The following is a 27,672-nucleotide window of genomic DNA, read 5'->3' on the forward strand; positions in this document are numbered from 1 at the left end:
CCCGCCCCGCCCCGCGCCCTGATTGGTGGCCCCCGCTCCCATTGGTCGAGCGGAGGGGCGAGGCGGGGCCAGTCGGCGCCAAGCGCGCGGATTGGTTGCCCCGCCACCCCGCCTCTCGCTCCCATTGGTTAAACGGGGAAGGGGGCGTGGCCTGACGGCGCGCGCTGTGATTGGTGATTCCGTCCCCCCGCCCCGCGCTCCCATTGGTCACACGGGGCCAGGGGGCGGGACTCGCCGCGGGGAGGGGAGCTGGTGGGGGAGTCGCGGCTCGCACGTAGGTGTCCGCGGGGTCCCTGTGCCCGCCCGCCCCCTCGGGGTCCCCCTGAGCCTGGGGATCGAGACCCCACCCCCCCCCTGCACCCCCCCGGGATCCCCTGAACCCCTTCTGGATTGGGACCCCCTGGGATCTCCTTAAATCCCCGGGAACCCCCTGAACCCCCCGGGATCGAGATCCTTGAACCCCTCAGGATCCCCCTAGCCCCTTGGGACGCCCCTGAACCCCCCGGGATTGGGATCCTTGAACCCCTCAGGATCCCCCTAAACCCCTGGGACCCCCCTGTACCCCTCAGGACCCCCGTGAACCCCCTGGGACCCTCCTGAACCCCCTGGGATCAGGACCTTGAACCCCCAGGATCCCCCTAAACCCCTGAGACCCCCCTGAACCCCTCAGGACCCCCCTGAATCCCCCAGGATCCTCCTAAACCCCCTGGGACCCCCCTGAGCCCCCTGGGATCGGGATCCTTGAACCCCTCAGGATCCCCCTAAACCCCTGAGACCCCCCTGAACCCCTCAGGACCCCCCTGAACCCCCCAGGATCCCCCTAAACCCCCTGGGACCCTCCTGAACCCCCTGGGATCAGGACCTTGAACCCCCAGCATCCCCCTAACCCCCTAGGACCCCCCTGAACTCCTCAGGATCCTCCTAACCCCCTGGGACCCCCCTGGGATCAGGATCCTTGAACCCCTCAGGATCCCCCTAAAGCCCTTGGGACCCCCCTGAAGCCCCTGGGATCGGGATCTTTGAACCCCTCAGGATCCCCCTAAAGCCCTTGGGACCCCCCTGAACCCCCTGGGATCGGGATCTTTGAACCCCTCAGGATCCCCCTAAAGCCCTTGGGACCCCCCTGAACCCCCTGGGATCAGGATCCTTGAACCCCTCAGGATCCCCCTAAAGCCCTTGGGACCCCCCTGAAGCCCCTGGGATCGGGATCTTTGAACCCCTCAGGATCCCCCTAAAGCCCTTGGGACCACCCTGAACCCCCTGGGATCAGGATCCTTGAACCCCTCAGGATCCCCCTAAAGCTCTTGGGACCCCCCTGAACCCCCTGGGATCAGGATCCTTGAACCCCTCAGGATCCCCCTAAACCCCTGGGACCCCCCTGAACCCCTTGGGATCCCCCTAAACCCCCTGGGATCTCCTGCCCCCCGAGGGGCAATGGGGATAAACTGGAGAGGGGCAGATTTAGGCTTGATTTAAGGAAGAATTTCTTCACCGTGAGGGTGGGGAGGCCCTGGAAGGAGGTTGCCCAGGGAAGGCGTGTCTGCTCCATCCCTGGAGGGGTTCAAGGTCAGGCTGGATGGACCTTGGAGCCCCTGATCCAGTGGGAGGTGTCCCTGGGGTGGAACTGGATGGTTAAGGTCCCTTCCAACCTGAACTGTTCTAGGATTCGATGATTCCAGATCCCCTGGGATTGGGCTGTGGAGGGTTGGGGGGGATCGGGCTGCCTGGGATCAGGGGGCTGCGATCCTGGGATCTCCTCCAGCCCCAGAAAGGACCCACTATCCCACGCCTTTGGTCTCCAGGACCCAATCCCTGCTCCCTTCCCGCTGTGTCCCACGCTGGGATCCTTCCCTAGGGTGGAGGATCCATCCCTAGGGCCTGGAATCCATCCCTAAGGCTTGGAATCCATCCCTAGGGTGGGGGATCCATCCCTAGGGCTTGGAATCCATCCCTAGGGTGGGGGATCCATCCCTAGGGCTTGGAATCCATCCTTAGAGTGGGGGATCCATCCCTAGGACTTGGAATCCATCCCTAGGGTGGGGGATCTATCCCTAGGGTGCGGGATCCATCCCTAATGCTTGGAATCCATCCCTAGGACTTGGAATCCATCCCTAGGGTGGGGGATCCATCCCTAGGGCTTGGAATCCACTCTGGCTCCCCTGATCGGGGATCTCCCCTCCCTGCTGGATCCCTCCTGCTAGATCTGCCCCTTCCCACCCTCGCCGAGGGTCCACGTGGGACACCATCCTTCCCTCCTCTGCTCCCACGGATCTCCTAGGGATCTCCCAGGGATCTCCCCGGGCTCTCCAGATCCAGCCGAGGGATCCCCTCTGGGTAGGATCCCTGAGGATCCGCTCCCCGCAGGATCCCGATGCACTTGGCGGGTGCCATGCGGCTGGTGCGGTTCCGGGCGTCTGGGCTTCCCGAGCCCCGTCTGGGGTTGGAAGCGTCTCCTGGAGGGGACGTGGTGGACCTGAGCGCGGCCGAGCCCTCGCTGCCGCGCTCCATGCGCCTCTTCCTGGAGAGCGGCCCAAGCGGCTTGGCCGCCGCGCGGAGGTGGGTGACGTCGGCGGCGTCGGTGACACCGGATCCGACGGCGGCGCTGAGCTCCGCTGGCTCCGCAGGGCGCTGGAGGCCGGGCAGCACCGGGTGCCGCGGGGAGCCGTGCAGCTCCTGGCGCCCATCGGAGACCCGGAGAAGGTGATCTGCGTGGGGCTCAACTACCGCGACCACTGCCTGGAGCAGGGAGCCAAGATCCCCCAGGATCCCATCATCTTCAGCAAGTTCCCCAGCGCCATCGCCGGCCCCTTCGATGACATCGTGCACCCCGAGGAGACCAACGTCAGTGCCAGGACCCCCATCCCATCCCATCCCATCCCATCCCCATCCATCCATCCAATCCATCTCATCTATCCCATCCATCCTATCCCATCCATCTCCATCCCATCCCGTCTCACCTCCATGTCCTTCCCCATCCCCGTCCCGTCCCGTCCCATCCCATCCATCTCATCTATCCCATCCATCCTATCCCATCCATCTCCATCCCATCCCATCCCATCTCATCTCCATGTCCATCCCCATCCCCATCCCATCCCATCCATCCATCCATCCAATCCATCTCATCTATCCCATCCATCCTATCCCATCCATCTCCATCCCATCTCATCTCCATGTCCATCTCCATCCCATCCCATCCATCTCATCCCATCCATCCATCCATCCATCCAATCAATCCATCTCATCTATCCCATCCATCCTATCCCATCCATCTCCATCCCATCCCATCTCACCTCCATGTCCATCCCCATCCCGTCCCATCCCATCCCGTCCCATCCCATCCATCCATCCAATCCATCTCATCTATCCCATCCATCCTATCCCATCCATCTCCATCCCATCCCGTCTCACCTCCATGTCCATCTCCATCCCATCCATCCCATCCATCTCCATCCCATCCATCTCCATCCCATCCATCTCCATCCCATCTATCCCATTCCATCCATCCCATCTCCATCCCAATCCCATCCCCTCTCCATCCCATCCCCTCTCCATCCCATCCCCTCTCCATCCCATCCCCTCTCCATCCCATCCCATCTCCATCTCCATCCCATCCATCTCCATCCCATCTATCCCATTCCATCCATCCCATCTCCATCCCATCCATCTCCATCCCATCCATCTCCATCCCATCCATCTCCATCCCATCCATCTCCATCCCATCCATCTCCATCCCATCCATCTCCATCCCATCCCCTCTCCATCCCATCCCCTCTCCATCCCATCCCCTCTCCATCCCATCCCCTCTCCATCCCATCTCCATCTCCATCTCCATCTCCATCTCCATCTCCATCCCATCCATCTCCATCTCCATCCCATCCCATCTCCATATCCACCTCCACCTCCATCCCATCCCCAACCCCATCCCATCCCTATCCCCCCTAGGCTGTTGCAGCCCCCCCAGCCCCATCTTCTCCCGCAGGAGGTGGACTGGGAGGTGGAATTGGCCGCCGTCATCGGGAAGAAGGGACGACACATTGAGGTACCCCCTGTCCCCCAGATCATTCCGGTGGGATCTCTTCCCCTTTCCCGAGTTACAGAGGTCCCCGTGTGTCCCCCCCAGGAGTCGTCGGCGCTGGAGCACGTCGTGGGCTTCACGGTGGCCAACGACGTGAGCGCCCGGGACTGGCAGCTGCGCAACGGGCGGCAGTGGCTGCTCGGGAAAACCTTCGACACCTTCTGTCCCCTCGGACCGGCCCTGGTCACCAGGGACAGCGTGGCAGGTGGGGTGGGATGGGATGGATGGGATGGGATGGAGATGGATGGGATGGAGATGGGGATGGATGGAGATGGATGGGGATGGATGGAGATGGGGATGGATAGATGGATGGGATGGGGATGGAGATGGATGGGATGGATGGGATGGGATGGGGTGGAGATGGATAGATGGATGGGATGGGGATGGAGATGGATGGGATGGACAGGATGGGATGGGGTGGAGATGGATGGAGATGGAGATGGATGGGATGGAGATGGAGATGGATGGGATGGACAGGATGGGATGGGGTGGAGATGGATGGAGATGGAGATGGAGATGGATGGGATGGGATGGAGATGGGATGGAGATGGATAGATGGATGGGATGGGGATGGAGATGGATGGGATGGACGGGATCGGATGGGGTGGAGATGGATGGAGATGGATGGGATGGAGATGGGATGGAGATGGGATGGAGATGGATGGAGATGGATGGAGATGGATAGATGGATGGGATGGGGATGGAGATGGATGGGATGGGGTGGAGATGGATGGAGATGGATGGGATGGATGGGATGGGATGGGATGGAGATGGATGGAGACGGATAGATGGATGGGATGGGATGGATGGAGATGGATAGATGGATGGGATGGAGATGGATGGAGATGGATAGATGGATGGGATGGGATGGATGGAGATGGGTGGGGATGGGCATGGGCATGGGGATGGGGATTGATAGATGGATGGGATGGGATGGGGATGGAGATAGATGGGATGGGGATGGGATGGAGATAGATGGGATGGGGATAGGATGGAGATTGATGGGATGGGATGGGGATTCATGGAGATGGATGGGATGGGATGGAGATAGGATGGGATGGGATGAGGACAGGGCTGAGATGTGGTGATATGGGATGGGGACAGGGATGGGATGGGGATAGGGATGGGGACAAGGATGGGATGTGGCTCTTTCCTGCCTCACGTAGGAGGCAGCAAGCCCTGAATTTTTCCCCAAGGTGTGTGTAGGGGGGTGGGGGGTGGTTCCTGGCGCTGTCCCCATGTCCCCCCTCCCACCGTCCCCGTGTCCCCGCAGACGTCCACAACCTGCGGATCCGCTGCAGCGTCAACGGGCGCCTGATGCAGGACAGCAACACCAGCCAGCTCATCTTCCCCCTCCCCAAAATCATCGCCTGGGTCTCCCGGTAGGATCGGGGCGATGGGGTTGGGGGGGGGACACGGCTCCCCTGGAGCTGGAGGGACACAACAAACCCCTCCTGTGTCCCCCCCCCACCCCCAGCTTCGTCACCCTGGTCCCCGGGGACATTTTGCTGACGGGAACCCCCGCGGGGGTCGGATTCTTTCGGAAACCCCCTGTGTATCTTAAGGTGAGGGAAAAAAAAAGGGCTTGGAATTGGTGGGGGGCTTGAAAAAAGGGGCTTGGAATGGGGTTAGGGGGATTGAAATGGGGTTGGGGGGGTCAAAAGAGGGTTGGAGGATTGAAATGGGGTTTGAAATGGGGTCAGGAGGCTCAAAAGAGGGTTGGGGGCTTGAAAATAGGGGCTTGAAAGGGGGTTTGGAGGCTCAAAATAGGGTTGGGGGGCTCAAAATTGGGTTGGGGGCTTGGAAAAGGGGGCTGAAAAGAGAGTTTGAGGGATTGAAATGGGGTTGGGGGATTGAAATGGGGTTTGAAATCGGGTCGGGAGGCTCAAAATAGGGTTGGGGGCTTGAAAATAGGGGCTTCAAAAGGGATTTTGGAGGCTCAAAATAGGGTTGGGGGGCTCAAAATTGGGCTGGGGGCTTGGAAAAGGGGGCTGAAAAGAGAGTCTGAGGGATTGAAATGGGACTGAGGGGCTCAAAAGAGGGTTGGGGGATTGAAATGGGGTTTGAAATCGGGTCGGGAGGCTCAAAATAGGGTTGGGGGCTTGGAAAAGGAAGCTTGAAAGAGGGTTTGGGGGATTGAAATGGGGTTGGGGGATTGAAAAAGGACTCAAAATAGGGTTGGGAGCTTGAAATGGGGTTTGAAATCAGGTTGGGGGCTCAAAATAGGGTTGGGGGCTTGAAAAAGGAAGCTTGAAAGGGGGTTGGGGGATCAAAATAGGGTTTGAAATCGGGTTGGGAGGCTCAAAATAGAGTTGAGGGCTTGAAAAAGAGGGTTGGGAGGCTCAGAATAGGGTTGGGGGGATTGAGATGGGGTTGAAGTGGGATTTGGGGGATTGAAATCAGGTTGGGGGGCTCAAAATGGGGTTGGGGGCTCAAAAGAGGGTTGGGGGATTGGAAAAGGGCTCAAAATAGGGTTGGGGGATTGAAATGGGGTTTGAAGTGGGGTTGGGAGGCTCAAAATTAGGCTGGGGGCTTGGAAAAGGGGGCTTAAAAGAGAGTTTGAGGGATTGAAATGGGGTTGAGGGGATCAAAAGAGGGTTGGGGGATTGAAATGGGGTTTGAAGACTCAAAATAGGGTTGGGGGCTTGAAAATGGGGGCTTGAAAGGGGGTTTGGAGGCTCAAAATAGGGTTGGGGGGCTCAAAATTGGGTTGGGGGCTTGGAAAAGGGGGCTGAAAAGAGAGTTTGAGGGATTGAAATGGGGTTGGGGGGCTCAAAAGAGGGTTGGAGGATTGAAATGGGGTTTGAAATCGGGTCGGGAGGCTCAAAAGAGGGTTTGGGGCTTGAAAATGGGGGCTTGAAAAAAGGGGCTTGAAAGAGGGTTGGAGGATAGAAATGGGGGTTGAAATGGGGTTTGAAGACTCAAAATAGGGTTGGGGGCTTGAAAATGGGGGCTTGAAAGGGGGTTTGGGGGCTTGATATGGGGTCGAGGGGCTCAGAGTGGGATTGGAGGGGCTTGAAAAAGGGGTTTGAAAGGGGGTTTGGGGGCTCAAAGTAGGGTCAGAGGGATTGAAATGGGGTCGTGGAGCCCCGAATGGGGTTGGGGTGCTCAAAATAATGTTGGGGGGGGGGGCTTGGAAAGGGTTTGGGGGGCTCAGTGGGTCTCTGCGCCCCTGCAGCCTGGGGACGAGGTGCAGTGCGAGATCGAGGAGCTGGGCACCATCCGGAACAGGGTGGTGTAAGCCTGGAGCTCTCGAAAATCCCACCTGGCTTCCCTTTGGGAGATAAATAATAATAAATCCACGAGCTGAGGACGGACCCTACTCCTGTTTTTAATCGGTGAAGCGCTGGATGAAGGCTGCCAGCTTCTCGCGGCTCGCGGCCGAGAGGAACAGCTCGGAGAGATGGAGCAAGGAGCCCTTGGAGCTCGGAAGCTCCTCCAGCACCTGGAAAAAGAGAAAAAAGGGGGTTTGGGGGGGCTTCAAAAAGCTTGGGGAGGTTCCTGGAGGACCCGCTTACCCCCAGCTCCTTGAAGGTCTGCAGAGAGCTGAGGGCCAGGCTCCTGGTGGGATGCACTGGAAGGAGAGAAAATCCCATCGGAGCATCCGTATCCCTTCATCCCGGCCCACGCGGCTTGGATTTGGGGGTGCTGAGCCCCTCAAAAAAAGGGGGGAGATGCCTTCAGCCCCCTAGTTTGACTCACCAAAACCATCACCCTCAGCCAGGAACTCCAGCAGCGCCTCCACGTAGGCGTCTTCTGCGATCGGGGAGAGAGGATGGGATCAAATCTTGGCTCCCAAGGGGAAAACCAGCCCCATATTTGGGGTCTGGATGTCGAACCGAGGGCGCTTGGGCTGTGCCTCAGTTTCCCCAAAAGCCACGCGCCCCCCACTGCCAACGCCACTTGGTTTGGGCTTTTGGGGAAACTGAGGCACAGCCCAGCCTGGAGAGGTGGGGATGGAAGTCCTACCAGGCTGGGGCCAGCTGGGTCGCTCCAGGAAAGCCACGGCTCGGACGTAGGTGCTGAGCGTGGGGCGCAGGAGCTGGCACAGAAAGCGGAAGAAGCCGGGGGACCCCTGGGGTTCACTGAGCTGGGGAGTGGGGGGAAGAAGCCGGAGTTTGGGAGGAGCATCCTTGCCCCACCAGGGGGGTAGTGGGGACGCTTAAAATCAGGTGGAGGGGGCTGGAAATGGAGTGGGGGGGCTCAAAATGGGGCTGGGGGTGTTCAAAATGGGGTCAGAGGGGTCCAAAATGGGCTTGGGGGACTCAAAATAGGGATTGGGGGGGCTGGAAATGGGGTGGGGGCTCAAAATGGGGTCAGAGGGGTCCAAAATGGGCTTGGGGGACTCAAAATAGGGATTGAGGGGGCTGGAAATGGAGGGGGGGGCTCAAAATGGGACTGGGGGGGTTCAACATGGGGTCAGAGGGGTCCAAAATGGGCTGGGGGACTCAAAATAGGGATTGGGGGGGCTGGAAATGGGGTGAGGGGCTCAAAATGGGGTCAGAGGGGCATGAAACTGGTTGGGGGGGCTCTGAGATAGGGGTTGGGGTGCTCAAAATAGGGACTTGGGGGGCTTGAAATGGGGTTGGGGGACACAAAATGGGACTGGGGGACTCAAAATGGGATCGGAGGGGTCCAAAATGGGTTGGGGGCTTGAGATAGGGCTTGGGAGGGCTCAAAATAGGGATTGGGGGGGCTGGAAATGGGGTGGGGGGCTCCAAATGGGGTCAGAGGGGCACGAAACGGGTTGGGGGGGCTCTGAAATAGGGTTGGGGGCTGAGATAGGGGTTGGGGGGGCTCAAAATAGGGGCTGGGGACTCAAAACGGGGTTAAGGAGGCATCACAATGGGGTTGGAGAGCTTGAAATAGGGTTGAATGGATCGAAATGGGGTTGGGGACTCAAAATAGGGGTTGGGGGACTCAAAATAGGGGTTAAGGAGGCATCACAGTGGGGTTGGGGGGCTTGAAGAAGGGTGGAGAGCTTGAGATAGGGTTGGGGGGCCTCAAAATAGGGGTTGGGGGATGAAAAATAGGGGTTGGGGGACTCAAAATGGGGTTAAGGAGGCATCACAGTGGGGTTGGGGGGCTTGAAGAAGGGTGGAGAGCTTGAAATAGGGTTGGGGGGCTCAAAATAGGGGTTGGGGGATGCAAAATAGGGGTTGGGGGACTCAAAATGGGGTCAAGGAGGCATCACAGTGGGGTTGGAGAGCTTGAAGAAGGGTGAAGAGCTTGAGATAGGGTTGGGGGGCTCAAAATAGGGGTCAAGGAGGCATCACAGTGGGGTTGAGGGGCTTGAAGAAGGGTGGAGAGCTTGAGATAGGGTTGGGGGGCTCAAAATAGGGATTGGGGGATGCAAAATAGGGGTTGGGGGATGCAAAATGGGGTCAAGGAGGCATCACAGTGGGGTTGGGGAGCTTGAAGAAGGGTGGAGAGCTTGAGATAGGGTTGTAGGGATCGAAATGGGGTCGGGGGGGCCTGAAATGAGGGTGACAGGGCCTGAAATGAGTTTAAGGGGGGGTTGGACTCAAGCGGGGGACCTTGAAGCAGCGTTTGGGGGCCCTGTCCTCGCTGTCGCTGTCGCTGAAATCCATGGTGCCTCCCAGCCTTCTTCTCCCGAAGTGCGATGGGGCCAAGTCGCAAACCCAACGCTTGCTGCTCTCCGGCTGCGGGGACGAAGCCGGGATGCGCTGCGATTATTCCACATCCCCACTTCCACCTCCCCTACCCAGCCGGGAGAGGACAACGCAAGCTGAGAAGGTCCCAAGAGGGTCTAATCCCACCTCCTCGGGCTCCAGCAGCCCGCAGAGCAGGAGCTTGTCCAGGATATCCTGGCTCTGGAGCTCGAGGGGCTGGCAGGGCTGTGGGATTGGAGAAGAAGGGTTGGGGGGCAGCCGGACGCCCCCGAGCGGCACCGACGGGGTCACCGGTTCCTCACCTGCAGCCCCAGCAGGGTGGTTGGCAGCAGTCGGAGCAGCTCCAGGATCTTCTGCTGCAGCTCGCCCTGGCTCAGCACCACGCTGGCAGCTCCGGCCGGAGCTCCCACGAAGGGCAGCATCTCCGTCAGCGAGGCGTGGATGGCACAGGCTGCAGGGAGAGCGGCGGCACCGACAGCCCGGGCATCACCGATACCACCCCTGGCATCACCCATTCTACACTCGGCGTCACCGATTCCATCACCAGCGTCACCGATACCACCCCCGGCATCACCCATTCCACGCTCGACGTCACCGATTCCATCCCCGACGTCACCAATTCCACCCCTGGCACCACCGATTCCACCCCTGGCGTCACCCATTCCATGCTCAGCATCACCAATTCCACCCCTGGAGACGCCAATCCCACCCCTGGCATCGCCGATTCCATGCTCAGCATCACCAATTCCATCCCTGGCATCACTGATACCACCCTCAGCATCACCCATTCCATGCTCAGCATCACCGATTCCACCCCTGGAATCGCCGATTCCACCCCTGGCATTGCCGATTCCCTGCCCAGCATCACCAATTCCACCCCTGGCACCACCAATTCCATGTTTGGCACCACAGATTCCACCCCTGGCACCACCAACTCCATGTCTGGCATCACAGATTCCACCCCTGGCACCACCAATTCCATGCTCAGCATCACCAATACTCCCGGCATCACCAATTCCACTCCTGGCACCACCAACACCCCCGGCGTCACCCATTCCATGCTCAGCATCATTGATTCCACCCCTGGAATTGCCAATTCCACCTCTGGCATTGCCGATTCCATCCCGGCATCACCCATTCCATGCTCAGCATCACCAATTCCACCCCGGCATTGCCGATTCCATACTCAGCATCACCAATTCCATCCCTGGCATCACCGATACCAACCCTGGCATCACCCATTCCATGCTCAGCATCACCGATTCCACCCCCGGCATCACCAACCCCCCCGGCATCACCCATTCCATGCTCAGCATCACCGATTCCACCCCCGGCATCACCGATTCCACCCCTGGCATCACCGATACCAACCCTGGTGTCACCCATTCCATGCTCAGCAACACTGATTCCACCCCTGGAGTCGCCAATTCCACCCCTGGCATCGCCGATTCCATGCTCAGCATCACCAATTCCACCCCTGGCATCACCGATTACATACTCAGCATCACCAATACCAACCCTGGCATCACCCATTCCATGCTCAGCAACACCGATTCGACCCCCGACATCACCAACACCCCCGGCGTCACCCATTCCTTGCTCAGCATCACCAATTCCACCCCTGGCATCACCGATTCCATATTCAGCATCACTGATTCTATATTCAGCATCACTGATTCCATATTCAGCATCACCGATTCCACCCCTGGCATCACCAATTTCATATTCAGCATCACCAATTCCAACCCTGGCATCACTGATTCCATATTCAGCATCACCAATTCCATATTCAGCATCACCAGTTCCATATTCAGCATCACCAGTTCCACCCCTGGCATCACTGATTCCATATTCAGCATCACCAGTTCCATATTCAGCATCACCAGTTCCACCCCTGGCATCACCGATTCCATATTCAGCATCACCGATTCCACCCCTGGCATCACCGATTCCATATTCAGCATCACCAATTCCACCCCTGGCATCACTGATTCCATATTCAGCATCACTGATTCCATATTCAGCATCACCGATTCCACCCCTGGCATCACTGATTCCATATTCAGCATCACCAATACCCCTGGCCTGACCGATTCCACCCTCGGCATCACCGATTCCGCCCCGGCCCCCTCACCTCCCACGGCCTCGCTGCCGAAGACGGGCAGGATGGCAGCGCTGTGGTAGCCCAGCTCCCTCAGAGCCTCCACCGAGCCCTCGGGGACCACCAGGGCGTCACCGACGGGGGAGAGGTGGTAGAGGGTGACTCGGGCCTTGAGCAGGATGAGGCTGTGCTGCACCAGGACGCGGAGCTGCCCGGAGAAGCCCACGTCGCGCTGGTGCAGCAGGATCTCCTCCAGCAGCCAGGCGAAGTCTGCCATCAGCCAGGAGAAGAAGACACCCTAGAGGAGGAACAAGGATTAGGGAATCATGGAGTGGTTTGAATTGGAACAGACCCCGAAGCCCATCCAGTTCCACCCCTGCCATGGGCAGGGACACCTCCCACTGGATCAGGGGCTCCAAGCCCCCATCCAACCTGGCCTTGAACCCCTCCCGGAGAGGCATCCACAACTTCCCTGGGCAACCTCAGCCAGGGCCTCCCTACCCACATGGTGAAGAAATTCCTCCTCGTGTCTAGCCTAAGGATGAGGAGGAAATGGAGGAAGAGGCACCTGGAAGCCTCTTCTTCTCACCTCCTGGTGCTTGTGCAGCAGCAGCGCGGCTGTGATTCCCACTGCCATCACGGCAGAGCAGGCAACGCTGTCTGCCAGGGAGAGAATCATAGGATCATCAAATAACCAGGTTGGAAAAGATCCATCGGATCATCAAGTCCAACCATCCCCATCAATCACTAACCCATGTCCCTCAGCACCTCATCCACCCATCCCTTAAACCCCTCCAGGGAAGGGGACTCAACCCCCTCCCTGGGCAGCCTCTGCCAGGGACCAATGACCCTTTCCATGAAAAATTTTTTCCTGATGTCCAGCCTGACCCTCCCCTGGTGGAGCTTGAGGCCATTCCCTCTCGTCCTGGCCCCTGTCCCTTGGGAGAAGAGCCCAGCTCCCTCCTCTCCACAACCTCCTCTCAGGGAGTTGCAGAGAGCAATGAGGTCTCCCCTCAGCCTCCTCTTCTCCAGGCTAAACACCCCCAGCTCTCTCAGACACTCCTCGCAATCCTTGTTCTCCAGCCCCCTCACCAGCTTCGTTGCTCTTCTCTGGACTCGCTCCAGAGCCTCAACATCCTTCTTGTGGGGAGGGGCCAGAACTGACCCCAGGATTCAAGGAGCGGTCTCCCCAGGGCCGAGGCCAGAGGGAGAAGAACCTCCCTGGCCCTGCTGGCCACGCCGGGTCTGATCCAAGCCAAGATGCCCTTGGCCTTCTTGGCCCCCTGGGCCCCTGCTGGCTCCTGTTCAACCAACACCCCCAGGTCCTTCTCCTCCAGGCAGTTTCCAGCCAGGCTTCTCCTAGTCTGGAGCTGCTCAGGGTTGTTGTGCCCCAAGGGCAGGACCCGCCATTTGGCCTTGTTAACCCTCCTGCCGTTGGTCTCAGCCCATGGATCCAGCCTGTTCAGATCCCTTTGGAGCCTCCCGATCCTCCAGCAGATCCAGCTTCCACCCAGCTCAGTGTCATCCACAGAGAGAGGGACTCGTTGGCCACCGGGGCGTCAGCACGTGCCCCTCTGCCCCCAGCAGGGAAGACAGCGGTGGTGGCATCCCAAGGGATGTCTCTCAGCCCTCACTGGCCACTTCCCCTGTGAGGAGACAGACAGATGGACAGGGTGGACAGAGCTCTCACCGTGCAGGGAGTGCAGCCCCAGCCTGGTCACCAGCATCTCCTCCTTCTCCCTCTCGGTGCCACCACTTGGAATCGGGGCCGACGAGCCACCAGGCTGGCGGGAGCTGGAGAAAACGGAATGAGAACGGAGCCGGGAGCAGGTGCCGGACGTTGCCCCGTGGCTCCTGCTCACCACGTGCCGAGGATGGTCGGTAGCAGCAGCTCCTCCAGCGACTCTTCCGTGCGGCTCGGCTGGGCGAGGGTCCTGGCAGCAAACTCCTAGGGATGAGGACAAATAAGCCTGGTGGTACCTGGAGCCTTTGGCACCAACCGGGGCCCTCGGCACCAACTGGATCCTGGCTGCCCCTAAAGGTGGGCTCGGGGATTCCCTGAGGAACGTTGGATCATCAGGAGAACACTCGGTCCTCTAGAGAACACTGTGTCCCCTGGAGAACACCAGTTCCACCAAGGAACACTGGATCCCCAGGAGAACACCAGATCCACCAGGGAACACAGGATCCCCAGGAGAACATTGGATCCACCAGGGAACACTGGATCCCCAGGGGAACATCAGAACTCCCAGAGGACACTGGATCCCCAGGAGAACAACAGATCCACCAGGGAACACCAGATCCACCAGGAGAAGAATGGGTTCATTAGGGAACACTGGATCCCCTGGAGAACATCAGATCCGCCAGGAGAAGAATGGGTTCATTAGGGAACACGGGATCCCCTGGAGAACACTGGATCCCCTGTGGAACACCAGATCCCCCAGGCAACACTGGGTGCCCCAAATCCCCAGGAGAACATCAGATCAACCAGGAGAAGAAGAGATCCACCAGGGAACACTGGACCTACTGGAGAACATGAGATCCCCTGGGGAACACTAGGTCCCCTCCTGAGCCCCAACCCTTCCATCTCCAGCCCAGGACAATAAACACTCGTGGATCCAGCCTGGAATCCCAGTGGGAAGCTCGGTGGCCGTACCTGCAAGGAGAAGGGTTGGCCGAAGTCCACACGGGCGCAGCCGAGGTTTCGGCACAGGGCACGGCACGCGGCCCAGAGGCTGAGGGGCTGCGAGGAGAGGACCGGAGCATTAACGGTGTCCAACGGCGCCCTCGGCGCTGCTCCCACACCCAACGAGCGCTCACCGCGTCTTCTCCGGGAAAGCCACCGGGGACCACGTCGTAGGCGATGCCCACGGGGACCAGGAGGACATCGGGGACGCTGCCGTCCCGCACGGCTCCATGCACCATTGCCAGCCACTGCCGGGCCGGCGCAGAGAGGTGCCGGGCAGCCAGGGGCTCCTCCAGGAAGATGAGGAGGGGTTGGTGGCTCCTCAGCACCTCCTCGACGTACTGGGGACAACAGGACAGAATCACAGAATCCCCAGGTTGGAAAAAACCCACTGGATCATCGAGTCCAACCATTCCCATCAATCACTAACCCATGTCCCTCAGCACCTCGTCCACCCGGCCCTTAAACCCCTCCAGGGAAGGGGACTCAACCCCCTCCCTGGGCAGCCTCTGCCAGTGCTCAATCACCCTTTCCGTGAAAAATTTCTTCCTGCTGTCCAGCCTGACCCTCCCCTGGTGGAGCTTGAGGCCATTCCCTCTCGTCCTGTCCCCTGTCCCTTGGGAGAAGAGCCCAGCTCCCTCCTCTCCACAACCTCCTCTCAGGGAGTTGCAGAGAGCAATGAGGTCTCCCCTCAGCCTCCTCTTCTCCAGGCTAAACACCCCCAGCTCTCTCAGATGCTCCTCGCAATCCTTGTTCTCCAGCCCCCTCACCAGCTTCGTTGCTCTTCTCTGGACTCGCTCCAGAGCCTCAACATCCTTCTTGTGGGGAGGGGCCCAGGACTGACCCCAGGATTCGAGGAGCGGTCTCCCCAGGGCCGAGTCCAGAGGGAGAAGAACCTCCCTGGCCCTGCTGGCCACGCCGGGTCTGATCCAAGCCAAGATGCCCTTGGCCTTCTTGGCCCCCTGGGCCCCTGCTGGCTCCTGTTCCACCAACACCCCCAGGTCCTTCTCCTCCAGGCAGTTTCCAGCCAGACTTCTAGTCTGGAGCTGCTCAGGGTTGTTGTGCCCCAAGGGCAGGACCCGCCATTTGGCCTTGTTAAACCTCCTGCCATTGGTCTCAGCCCATGGATCCAGCCTGTTCAGATCCCTTTGGAGCCTCCCGACCCTCCAGCAGATCCACACTTCCATCCAGCTCAGTGTCATCCACAAACTTGCTCAGGGTGCACTCGATGCCTTCACCCAGGTCATTGATAAAGACACTGAACAGGGCTGGACCCAGCCCTGAGCCCTGGGGACACCACTTGTCACTGGCCTCCAGCTGGAGTTAACTCCATTTCCCACCACTCTCTGGGCCCTCCAGCCAACCAGTTTTCCACCTCGGAGAGTGTGCGCCTGTCCAGGCCAGAGGTGACAGTTTCTCAAGCAGAATGCTGTGAGAAACCATATCAAAGGCTTTACTGAAGTCCAGGAAGATCCATCCACAGCCTTTCCCTCATCCAACAGCCGAGTGACTTTGTCATAGAAGGCGATCAGGTTAGTCTGGCAAGACCTGCCCTTCGTGAACCCGTGTTGACTGGGCCTGATCCCCCAGTTCTCTTGCATGTGCTTCATGATCGCACTCAAGATCCCCTGTTCTGTGACTTTCCCTGGCACTGAGGTCAGACTGACGGGCCTGGAGTTCCCTGGATCCTCCCTGCGACCCTTCTTGTAGACGGACACAACCTCAACCAGCCTCCAGCCCAGGGGAACTGCCCCAGTCAGCCAGGACCACGGATGATGTTGGGGGGACTGGTGGCACCTCAGGAGCTGCCGGCATCCATCCCAAAAGGCTCAGCCTGCCCTGGACGCCTTTTCCAAGCATTTTGGGGGCTGTTTCATCCCTCCCGGCCCTCCTGAGGAAGCCAGGCCTGGACTCACCGCGGCCACCACGGCCCCCGAGAGCGCTTTGTCCTGGTCTCTCTGGCTCCGCTTCATCCCGGATGGCAGGAAAATCCCTCCGAGGCGTCTCAGCAAGGCTCTGCAGGAGAAGACAACATCAACAGGCGCCCAACCTCGCGCCGATCCCCTCCCGGGTGCCCCGAATCGGCGTGCGCCGTGCTCACCGCAGGCGAGGGCCGGCGAGCTGGGCGCCCCCCGCCACCCTGGGCGCCCCCAAGCCCTGCGAGAGGAGGAGGAAGGTGAGGAGCAGCCCGTCCAGCTGGGATTTCTGAGTGGAGAGGAAAACCAGCGGCGTGTCAGACTGGAAGAGAAGAAAAGAAGGCTGAGGGCCCGCTGTGGGGGCGGCGCGGGGCCGAGCGCGGCTCGCCGGGGTCCTCACCATCCTGCTGGCCCTCAGCACCATCTCCAGCTGCCCGCGGTGGAGCTGCACGTTGAGGAAGAGGCGGCTCAGGAGCTTGAGAAGAAGCCAGTTGCAGAGCCTGCAGGGGGAAAAGGAGGCGGTGAGCAACCCCACGGCGGGTCTAGTTCCCCGTCGGGGACCCGATCCAGGCCTGACTCCCTGCCTCAGTTTCCCCACTCAGGCTGCGTGAGGCGGCTCGACTCGAAATCTCCCTTCTCCGCTCCCCCAGAGCAAATAGAGTTATTAAAGTTGAGGTTACAGAGTTCTAGGCTGGATCATCAAATCATAGAAGGGTTTGGGTTGGAAGGGATCTCAAAGAGCGTCCAGTCCAACCTCCTGCCAGGGGCAGGGACACCTCCCACTGGATCAGAGGCTCCAAGCCCCATCCAACCTGGCCTTGAACCCCTCCAGGGATGGGGCAGCCAAACCTTCCAGGACCTCCCCACTCTTATCATGAAGAAATTCCTCCTTATATCTCATCTAAATCTGCCCCTCTCCAGTTTATCCCCATTGCCCCTCATCCTGTCACCACAAGCCTTTGTGAACAGTCCCTCCACAACTTTCTTGTAGCCCCTTCAGGTGCTGGAAGGTCACCAGAAGGTCTTCACAGAGTCTTCTCCAGGCTGAACAACCCCAACTCTCTCAGCCTGTCCTTGTACAGAAGGTTCTCCAGCCCTCTGATCATCCTTGTAGCCTCCTCGGGACCCATTCCAACAGCTCCATCTCCTTTTTATGTTGAGGATTCCAGAACTGGACACAACCCTCCAGCTGAGGTCTCCCAAGAGAGGAACAGAGGGGCAGGATCCTCGCCCTGCTGTCCGTGTTCTTTGGCTGCAGCCCAGGACACGGTTGGTTTCTGGGCTTCAAGCACACGTTGCCAGCTTGTGTCGAGCTTCTCATCCACCCAAATCCTTCTTCTCAGAGCTGCTCTAATCACATCATCCCCCGTCCTGCACCAAAATCATCAACTGCCCCACCCCAGCCGTAGGACCTTGCCCTTGGCCTTGTTGAACCTCATGAGGTTCTCCCAGCCCCACTTCTCCAGCCTGTCCAGGTCCCTCTGGATCCATCCCATCCTTCTGGAGCGCCAACTGCCCCCCCTCAGCTTGGGGTCACCTGCCGACGTGCTGAGGGGGCCCTCGATCTCGCTGTTTATATCATTGATGAAGAGATCATGGAGGTGCCCCCAGCAGAAAAGCCGAAGCCGATTTCCCCTCCGCCTCCCTCTCCTCCCGCACTCGCTGTTTACGGGAAGGATCCTGAAGGTTTTGATCCCCTGGGTAATTCCTTCCCTTTAAATACTTCGCTCCGCTCCGAGGGTTCTTTCATTACGGCTCAATCAGACGAGCAATTAGGCTGGGACGCAACCTTTAATTGCCGATTTCCCAATGACAGGAGGGAAAAAAAAGAAAAGAGGGGAGGGAGAAAGAGAAAGGGAAAGTTCCCCTTCGCTTTGCTCCCATTTCCATCCTCCCAGTGGGTTTTTTCCACCCTCCTTTCTCCACTTTGGTGCTGGATTCCTGCTCTCTCGAAGGAACGAGGTGGGAAATATCCCCAGGGAGCTCTGTGGGATCACGTGCATCCTTCCCAAAGGGATCTAGGGATCCTTCCCAAAGGGATCACCTGCATCTTTCCCAAAGGGATCATGTGCATCCTTCCCAAAGGGATCACCTGCATCCACCCCTCCAAAGGTATCTAGGGATCCTTCCCAAAGGGATCACCTGCATCCTTCCCAAAGGGATCTAGGGATTCTTCCCAAAGGGATCATGTGCATCCTTCCCAAAGGGATCTAGGGATCCTTCCCAAAGGGATCACCTGCATCCTTCCCAAAGGGATCTAGGGATCCTTCCCAAAGGGATCGCCTGCATCCTTTCCAAAGGGATCCAGGGATCCTTCCCAAAGGGATCACCGGCATCCTTCCCAACGGGATCGCGTGCATCCTTCCCAAAGGGATCTAGGGATCCTTCCCAAAAGGATCGTGTGCATCCTTCCCAAAGGGATCTAGGGATCCTTCCCAAAGGGATCACCTGCATCCTTCCCAAAGGGATCTAGGGATTCTTCCCAAAGGGATCATGTGCATCCTTCCCAAAGGGATCACCGGCATCCTTCCCAAAGGGATCACCCGCATCCTTCCCAAAGGGATCACCCGCATCCTTCCCAAAGGGATCATGTGCATCCTTCCCAAAGGGATCTAGCGATCCTTCCCAAAGGGATCACCTGCATCCTTCCCAAAGGGATCCAGGGATTCTTCCCAAAGGGATCACGTGCATCCTTCCCAAAGGGATCTAGGGATTCTTCCCAAATGGATAACCTGCATCCTTCCCAAAGGGATCACCTGCATCCTTCCCAAAGGGATCACCTGCATCTTTCCCAAAGGGATCATGTGCATCCTTCCCAAAGGGATAACCTGCATCCTTCCCAAAGGGATCACCTGCATCCTTCCCAAAGGGATCACCTGCATCCTTCCCAAAGGGATCACCTGCATCCTTCCCAAAGGGATCACGTGCATCCTTCCCAAAGGGATCACCTGCATCCTTCCCAAAGGGATCACCTGCATCCTTCCCAAAGGGATCACCTGCATCCTTCCCAAAGGGATCACGTGCATCCTTCCCAAAGGGATCACCTGCATCCTTCCCAAAGGGATCACCTGCATCCTTCCCAAAGGGATCACCTGCATCCTTCCCAAAGGGATCACGTGCATCCTTCCCAAAGGGATCACCTGCATCCTTCCCAAAGGGATCACCTGCATCTTTCCCAAAGGGATCACCTGCATCCTTCCCAAAGGGATCACCTGCATCCTTCCCAAAGGGATCACCTGCATCCTTCCCAAAGGGATCATGTGCATCCTTCCCAAAGGGATCACCTGCATCCTTCCCAAAGGGATCACCTGCATCCTTCCCAAAGGGATCATGTGCATCCTTCCCAAAGGGATCACCTGCATCTTTCCCAAAGGGATCGCATGCATCCTTCCCAAAAGGATCCAGGGATCCTTCCCAAAGTGATCATGTGCATCCTTCCTAAAGGGATCGTGTGCATCCTCCCCTCCAAAGGGATCCAGGCAATCCCCGTGCGTCCCTACTGCTCAAAGCCCATCCAAAAGGTCTTAATCCACAAGAATTAAGAGCATGAGAGATCTGGGGTGGAGCAAAGGAACTGGGAATCCCCCCAGCCAGAAACTGGGATCCCTCCCAGAGAAGCAGGGAGATGCCTGGGAAGGAGGATCCATCCGTACCCCCATCCCTGCCCGGAGCGGGAGCACAAACCTCAACGTGAGAAAGGAGAGTGGGGACTGGATCTCAGCCAGGATCTCCAGGACTTTCTCCTTCCAGCCCTGGTGGGATTCGTTGTCCCCTCTGGGGACAAGGGACCAGCTGCTAGTGACATCCCGAACCCTGGAAGAGCGAATGGAGAGGAGGTGGGAATCTCAAGGGGGTTAACAAGCATTACAGTAATTACAAGGTACTGCTGTGTAATTAGTGGTGATAATGAGGCCACATCATCCCGGACATCATCTAGGAGAGCCTCACGGTGTCTAGAAGCAGAGCTTGGGGACGGGACCGCTGTCACCCCACTAAACCAGGGCTGTCACCCCACCAAACAAGGCCACCAAACCCCTTTTTGAGGTCCTCGGGGTGAGTTTTTGGGAAGCGGTGAGGAGGAGCTGCCGTATTTCTTCCCACCAGGAGCAGAAAACTCATCCCTCGCTCCAAAACGGATCCCGCAGGATTCGGGGATGAGGCTGCAGGAGCCGGGTGCCGCTGGGGAAAGCGAAGGTGACCCCAGAGAGCCCCTCCGGCTGCTCCCACCTACCTCTTGCTGCGACAGATCCGAGCTGCGAGGTCTTTGGGAACATCAGCAGGAATTTTCCAGCCCCAGACAGCGATCAAACCGCAAACCCTTCGGACCAGCCAGCCCCGGTACCTGGGCAAGGAGAGACACAGTGACGTTCCAGCTCTCCAAGGAACTTCTCCAGCTTTTCCAGGCTGCTCGGCCCCCCTCAAAGCAGCTCTTGGAAGGAACTGGAGATGTTTCTCCTAGTTTCACAGCTCGGCAAAGGGAGGCACCAGCAGAACGATGCTCCAAGCCACCCCAGGCCTTGCAGAGTTCCTCACGAGGAACATCAGGCTCGTTTTAGCCAACCCGCAACCACCAGCGGAGATGAATGATTAGAATGATTGAATCATAGAAGGGTTCGGGTTGGAAGGGACCTCAAAGAGCATCCAGTCCAACCTCCTGCCAGGGGCAGGGACACCGCCCACTGGATCAGGGGCTCCAAGCCTAACAACCTGGCCTTGAACCCCTCCAGGGATGGGGCAGCCACCCCTGCTCTGGGCAACCTGGGTCAGTTCCACCCTCATGGTGAAGAAATTCCTCCTTCTGTCTCATCTAAATCTGCCCCTCTCCAGTTTATCCCCATTGCCCCTCGTCCCATCACCACAAGCCTTTGTGAACAATCCCTCCCCAGCTTTCTTGTAGCCCCTTCAGGTGCTGGAAGGTCACCAGAAGGTCTTCTTGGAGCCTCCTCCTCTCCAGGCTGAACAACCCCAACTCTCTCAGCCTGTCCTTGTACAGAAGGTTCTCCAGCCCTCTGATCATCCTTGTAGCCTCCTCGGGACCCATTCCAACAGCTCCATCTCCTCCTCATGTTGAGGATTCCAGAACTGGACCCAGTCCTCCACCTGAGGTCTCCCAAGAGAGGAATAGAAAGCTAGGAATAAAAGCTGTGGTTGGCCCAGGGTTCTGTGGCCCTGAACTCCTCACCGTGTGTCCTCCTCCGTCACCCGGATGGCGTTGCGGAAGCCGAGAGAGCCCAGATCCTCGCGGTAGAAATCATCCTGGAAGGAGAAAGTGAGATCAGCCTCTATGTGAGGGGAGAAGGTTTGGGGACACGAGACCCTGAGGATGGGGCTGGTCCTGGGCATCAGCAGCCCAGGATTCATAGAGACACAGATCAGTTTGGTTGGAAAAGACCTTTGAGATCATCGAGTCCAACCATCCCGATCCACTACTGAACCATCCCTGAGCACCTCATCTGCTCGGCTTTTAAACCGATGGTGACTCCACCACCTCCTGGCAGCCGTTCCAGTGCCTGAGAACCCTTTCTGAGAAGAAATCTTTCCTGCTATCCACTCTAAACCTCCCCTGGTGCAACTTGAGGTTGTTTCCTCTTGTCCCGTCCCTTGGGAGAAGAGCCCAGCACCCACCTCACCACAACCTCCTTTCCAGGAGCTGCAGAGTGACGAGGTCTCCCCTCAGCCTCCTCTTCTCCAGGCTAAACAGCCCCAGGTCCCCCAGAATCCTTGTTCTCCAGACCCTTCCCCAGCTCTATTCCCTTCTCCAGCCCCTCAAGGTCCTTCTTGGAGTGAGGAGCCCAAAATGAGCCTGGCCAGATCCCTCTGTAGATCCTCCCTGCCCTCCATCCGTGGATCCAGCCTGGCCAGATCCCTCTCTAGATCCTCCCTGCCCTCCATCCATGGATCCAGCCTGGCCAGGAACCTCTGTAGATCCTTCCTGCCCTCCATCCATGGATCCAGCCTGGCCAGATCCCTCTGTAGATCCTCCCTGCCCTCCATCCATGGATCCAGCCTGGCCAGATCCCTCTGTAGATCCTCCTGCCCTCCATCCATGGACCGAGCCTGGCCAGATCCCTCTGTAGATCCTCCCTGCCCTCCATCCATGGATCCAGCCTGGCCAGATCCCTCTGTAGATCCTCCCTGCCCTCCATCCATGGATCCAGCCTGGCCAGATCCCTCTGTAGATCCTCCCTGCCCTCCATCCATGGATCCAGCCTGGCCAGGAACCTCTGTAGATCCTCCCTGCCCTCCATCCATGGATCCAGCCTGGCCAGGAACCTCTGTAGCTCCTCCCTGCCCTCCATCCATGGATCCAGCCTGGCCAGGAACCTCTGTAGCTCCTCCCTGCCCTCCATCCATGGATCCAGCCTGGCCAGGAACCTCTGCAGATCGTTCCTGCCCTCCAGCAGATCCACACTCTTGCTCAATGTGGTGTCAACCTCAAACTAACTGAGGGAGCACTTGATCCCCTCATCCAGACCGTGGACATGGACTCTTCCCGATGCTCTTACCCAGCTCCGGAGGGTGCAGGTCTGGCAGCAGCGCCACAAAGGCGGGCGGCATTTGCCCAGGAAAGGGATGAAGATCTCCACTTTCTGCCCCGAATCGCAGACCCAGATGTTCATCTGCGGAGAGAAAGAGGAACGGGGTGGGGACGCCACCAACCCCGCTTGGGTTTGGAGCAGCAAACCCTAGGAACGCTCCCCAAAAGCAAGGAGAATCATGGAAGGGTTTGGGATGGAAGGGAGCTTAAAGACCATCCAGTTCCATCCCTGCCAGGGGCAGGGACACCTCCCACTGCATCAGAGGCTCCAAGCCCCATCCAACCTGGCCTTGAACCCCTCCAGGGATGGGGCAGCCACCCCTGCTCTGGGTTACCCTGCCCCACAGCCCCCACAGGCCCCATAAGGGGGTGTTACCCTGCCCCACAGGCCCCAAAAAGGGGGGTTACCCTGCCCCACAGCCCCCACAGGCCCCATAAGGGGGGTTACCCTGCCCCACAGGCCCCACAGGCCCCATAAGGGGGGGTTACCCTGCCCCACAGCCCCCACAGGCCCCAGAAGAGGGGTTACCCTGCCCCACACACCCCACAGGCCCCATAAGGGGGGGTTATCCTGCCCCACAGGCCCCATAAGGGGGGGTTACCCTGCCCCACAGGCCCCACAGGCCCCAGAAGGGGGGGTCACTCTGCCCCACAGCCCCCACAGGCCCCAGAAGGGGGGGGGTCACCCTGCCCCACAGCCCCCACAGGCCCCAGAAGGGGGGTCACCCTGCCCCACAGGCCCCACAGGCCCCATAAGGGGGGGTCACCCTGCCCCACAGGCCCCATAAAGGGGGGTTACCCTGCCCCACAGCCCCCACAGCCCCCATAAGGGGGGTCACCCTGCCCCACAGCCCCCACAGCCCCCATAAGGGGGGTCACCCTGCCCCACAGCCCCCACAGGCCCCAGAAGGGGGGGGTTACCCTGCCCCACAGCCCCATAAGGGTCTCACCTCCTCTGGCCACCATGTCGCGTCCTGCTCCGCCCCCGAGGGGAGGTCCCACCCCACATGGAGGTCTCAGCCCCATCCCAGGCCCCTATCATCCTTAGGAACAGGAGATCCCTCCCCGCCACGAAGTCTCAGACCCAATCCAGGTCCCCCCCACCCCTGGGGACGTGAGGTCCTACCTCACCGTGAGGTCCCACATCCATCTCAGGTCCCCACTACACTTGGGGACATCAGTCCCAGTCCCACCATGAGGTCCCAGATCCATCCCAGGTCCCCACCACCCTTGGGGACATTGGTCCCACCTCACCACAAGGTCCCAGATCCATCCCAGGTCCCCACCACCCCTGGGGACACTGGTCCCACCTCACCACAAGGTCCTAGATCCATCCCAGGTCCCCACCACCCCTGGGGACACTGGTCCCACCTCACCACAAGGTCCTAGATCCATCCCAGGTCCCCACCACCCCTGGGGACACTGGTCCCACCTCACCACAAGGTCCTAGATCCATCCCAGGTCCCCACCACCCCTGGGGACACTGGTCCCACCTCACCACAAGGTCCTAGATCCATCCCAGGTCCCCACCACCCCTGGGGACACTGGTCCCACCTCACCACAAGGTCCTAGATCCATCCCAGGTCCCCACCACCCCTGGGGACACTGGTCCCACCTCACCACAAGGTTCTAGATCCATCCCAGGTCCCCACCACCCCTGGGGACACTGGTCCCACCCCACCACGAGGTTCCAGCCCCATCCCAGGTCCCCACCACCTGCCGGGGCAGCACATGGTGGGTCGTGGTGGGATCTGGGGGGCACCTGGGGGTTGGGGGGGAAATCCAAGGGGGCTGATGGGGCCCTGGGTTTGTCCAGGGGGGGTGGAGGAGACCTGGCAGGGGGTCACCTGGGTGGCACCTGAAGTGCCTGGGGGGACATCTGAGGGGACTGGAGGGCATCTAGGGGGGCTTCTGGTGGGCTGAGGGACCTTGAGGACAGGGATGGGACACACAGACACACAGCTCACCAAGGTGGTCAACAAGAACCTAGAGCTTCAGACCATGCTCACCAAGGTGGTCAACAAGAACCTAGAGCTCCAGATGATGCCCACCAAGGTGATTTACAAGAACCTGGAGCTCCAGATGATGCCCACCAAGGTGGTCAACAAGAACCTAGAGCTTCAGATGATGCTCACCAAGGTGATTTACAAGAACCTAGAGCTTCAGATGATGCTCACCAAGGTGATTTACAAGAACCTAGAGCTTCAGATGATGCCCGCTAAGGTGATTTACAAGAACCTAGAGCTTCAGATGATGCTCACCAAGGTGATTTACAAGAACCTAGAGCTTCAGATGATGCTCACCAAGGTGATTTAGAAGAACCTAGAGCTCCAGACCATGCCCACCAAGGTGGTTTACAAGAACCTAGAGCTTCAGACTGCTCACCAAGGTGATCTACAAGAATCTGCAGCTCTAGATGATGCTCACCAAGGTGATTTACAAGAACCTAGAGCTCCAGACCAAACCCTAATGTTGGTCTAGACTTTCATTTATATTCTTGACTTAGAATTGTAACATTATAGGTAATAAACTAAATGTTTAAATACAATTCTGGATCCTACTCTGTCTACCTCGGGGTGTGACATTAAGGCATCGCTGCAAAATTTTACAGCTGGAAGTATAAATACAGCAGAGAAGCTGCTAGGATCGAATAGTGCTGCTTGTTAGCATCTTCTCTGGTAGCGTTTTCACTGAGAGCTGCAAAGTACGAATGAACAGGACGTTTTAGTAGAGCCTGGTGAATTGTGACTGAACGGTGCGTATTAATGTCTCTCTGCAGAACTGAATAGCTGGAAATAGAACTCCCGCAGGGAAGCTGCTCGCACCGAGTGCTGCTGCTTGTTAGTGTCTTTGTCTGGTATCGCGTTCACTGCAAATTGCAGAGCAATATCAGGACGATGTTTTAGTAGAGCCTGGTGAATTGTGACTTAACTGTGCGGTCACAGAATCATAGAGTCACAGAATCACCAGGTTGGAAAGGACCCATCGGATCATGGAGTCCAACCATTCCCATCAATCACTAACCCATGTCCCTCAGCACCTCGTCCACCCGTCCCTTAAACCCCTCCAGGGAAGGGGACTCAACCCCCTCCCTGGGCAGCCTTGAACAGGGACCTATTACCCTTTCTGTGAAATATTTTTTCCTGCTGTCCAGCCTGACCCTCCCCTGGTGGAGCTTGAGGCCATTCCCTCTCGTCCTGTCCCCTGTCCCTTGGGAGAAGAGCCCAGCTCCCTCCTCTCCACAACCTCCTTTCAGGGAGTTGCAGGGAGCTCATGAGGCCAGTATCACATTGCCAGTACCTGAAAATAATCCTTAAAAATGAGAATAAACCTTCTTTTATTAAATGTTCACACAGATCTTTTTTACCTGGACTCCTAGAACTTTTCTAATTAACTGTACAAGTCCTGTTGTGAAGAAATTTGCAGTAGAGGCAAAGCTCGTTAGGGTTTTCTGTGCTTTTGGTGTATTGGATTTGCTGTATGGAGCAGAAAGGCCTCCCTCTCTGTGGAATATGAGATGGGAGAGTCCCTGAACCACCCATGGGACTAAGGAATTAAGCTCTCGGTTTCTCTGCTTCAAACCCACCATCTCCTCCCCTCGCATTTTGAATCATCCTGGCTCTGGAGTCATCTCCTCTCTTCCTTTCTATGTAAAGATGAAGGGAAAACACCCGTCTTTATTGCCTGTATTTTTCTTCATTGCCTCTATTTTTCGTTATTGCATGTATTTTTCTTTATTGCATGTGTTTTTTCTTGTGCTTCCTCCTGTGAGACACATATATTGGTTTTATAAACATAAGGACTTAATGAGTCAAGAGATTTGAGGCTTGAATGATGAGTTTCATCCACCTCACGGCAGGCGCCTTGGAGAACTTGTTTTCCCGAGGCTCCTTTCAGAGTCAACGGGGACAAGAGAAAACTCTAGAGGCTGGATCCTCCCAGTCTATAACTGGAAAGCAAAAAAAATAAAAGCTTATAAATCTCTTCCAGGTGCAATTCTTCATCTCCGCATTTAGTTCAGGACACCTGGCAGTGATAACGATGAGAAACTGTTTGGGAAGAGCTGGGGTTCAGTGCAGACCGATGTCAGCGAAAACTGGGAGACAGGCTGTGTGGAAGCATCATAAATTTCTATCATGATTTACAGCATTAAAGAAGACACCTTGTCCTTTGTCCCTCTTCCACCTTCCTGTCCACCTTCCTGAAGAAGCTATGCAAGAAAGCAGGGTGATCACCTGAAGAAATACTTAATATTGCTGGGTTTGAAATACACAGGGATTCCTGGTCCAAAAAGGCAAGTACTGAAGAGCGGAATAAATTGCTTTCATCGTTTATATTTGATTTGCTAGGTGAGCATTTGTGTAGTAGAAGAGTTGGGCACGTGGGTGTGATGGATGCTTGGAATAGGTCTGAGTGAATTTGGAATTTGCTAGGAATGGGGTGAAATAGCTGAATCCTTTATGAGTCTCTGAGAAAAGTAGAAAGGAGACAACAAATTCTCTGAGGACTCTACCTGAAATGGGAAAAGAAAAAAAAACCCAGGGAGTGGGAAATGCCTGAAGGAGCATCTCTATGTTATGTAGAAGGACCGAAAGGAAGGAAAGTAGCAGAGGAGAAAGGCTCAAAGCTCTCACGCAGATTGTAACCTCATCACACTTGTGGTTTTTGTTCTGTTCCTGTCTCAGCAGGTTCAGGATGCATCCAGAAAATGGAACGACAGTTA

General features: G+C 57.7%; 2 protein-coding genes across 2 annotated transcripts; one reads left to right on the forward strand and one right to left on the reverse strand.

The window, feature by feature from the left end:
• Positions 1–259: 259 nt before the first annotated feature.
• LOC138731598 (oxaloacetate tautomerase Fahd2a, mitochondrial-like) lies at positions 260–7,387 on the forward strand. Its single transcript, XM_069877634.1, has 8 exons — positions 260–274; positions 2,365–2,556; positions 2,625–2,841; positions 3,980–4,039; positions 4,121–4,280; positions 5,349–5,457; positions 5,553–5,640; positions 7,254–7,387. Exons 2-8 carry the CDS (start codon positions 2,372–2,374, stop codon positions 7,314–7,316), a joined length of 882 nt encoding a protein of 293 aa, XP_069733735.1. The 5' UTR covers positions 260–274; positions 2,365–2,371; the 3' UTR covers positions 7,317–7,387.
• Positions 7,383–23,924, reverse strand: LOC138731574 (glycerol-3-phosphate acyltransferase 2, mitochondrial-like). Its single transcript, XM_069877579.1, has 21 exons — positions 23,900–23,924; positions 22,918–23,031; positions 21,594–21,667; positions 20,643–20,753; positions 20,096–20,224; positions 16,812–16,911; positions 16,597–16,733; positions 16,412–16,511; positions 14,615–14,836; positions 14,466–14,552; positions 13,672–13,757; positions 13,500–13,603; positions 12,399–12,469; positions 11,843–12,107; positions 10,011–10,159; positions 9,856–9,933; positions 9,613–9,738; positions 8,045–8,165; positions 7,778–7,831; positions 7,594–7,649; positions 7,383–7,520 (listed from the first exon to the last, which is right to left on the reverse strand). Exons 2-21 carry the CDS (start codon positions 23,029–23,031, stop codon positions 7,407–7,409), a joined length of 2,298 nt encoding a protein of 765 aa, XP_069733680.1. The 5' UTR covers positions 23,900–23,924; the 3' UTR covers positions 7,383–7,406.
• Positions 23,925–27,672: the final 3,748 nt, after the last annotated feature.

The sequence above is a fragment of the Phaenicophaeus curvirostris genome, chromosome 27, assembly GCF_032191515.1.
Source record: "Phaenicophaeus curvirostris isolate KB17595 chromosome 27, BPBGC_Pcur_1.0, whole genome shotgun sequence".
Lineage (NCBI taxonomy): Eukaryota > Metazoa > Chordata > Aves > Cuculiformes > Cuculidae > Phaenicophaeus > Phaenicophaeus curvirostris.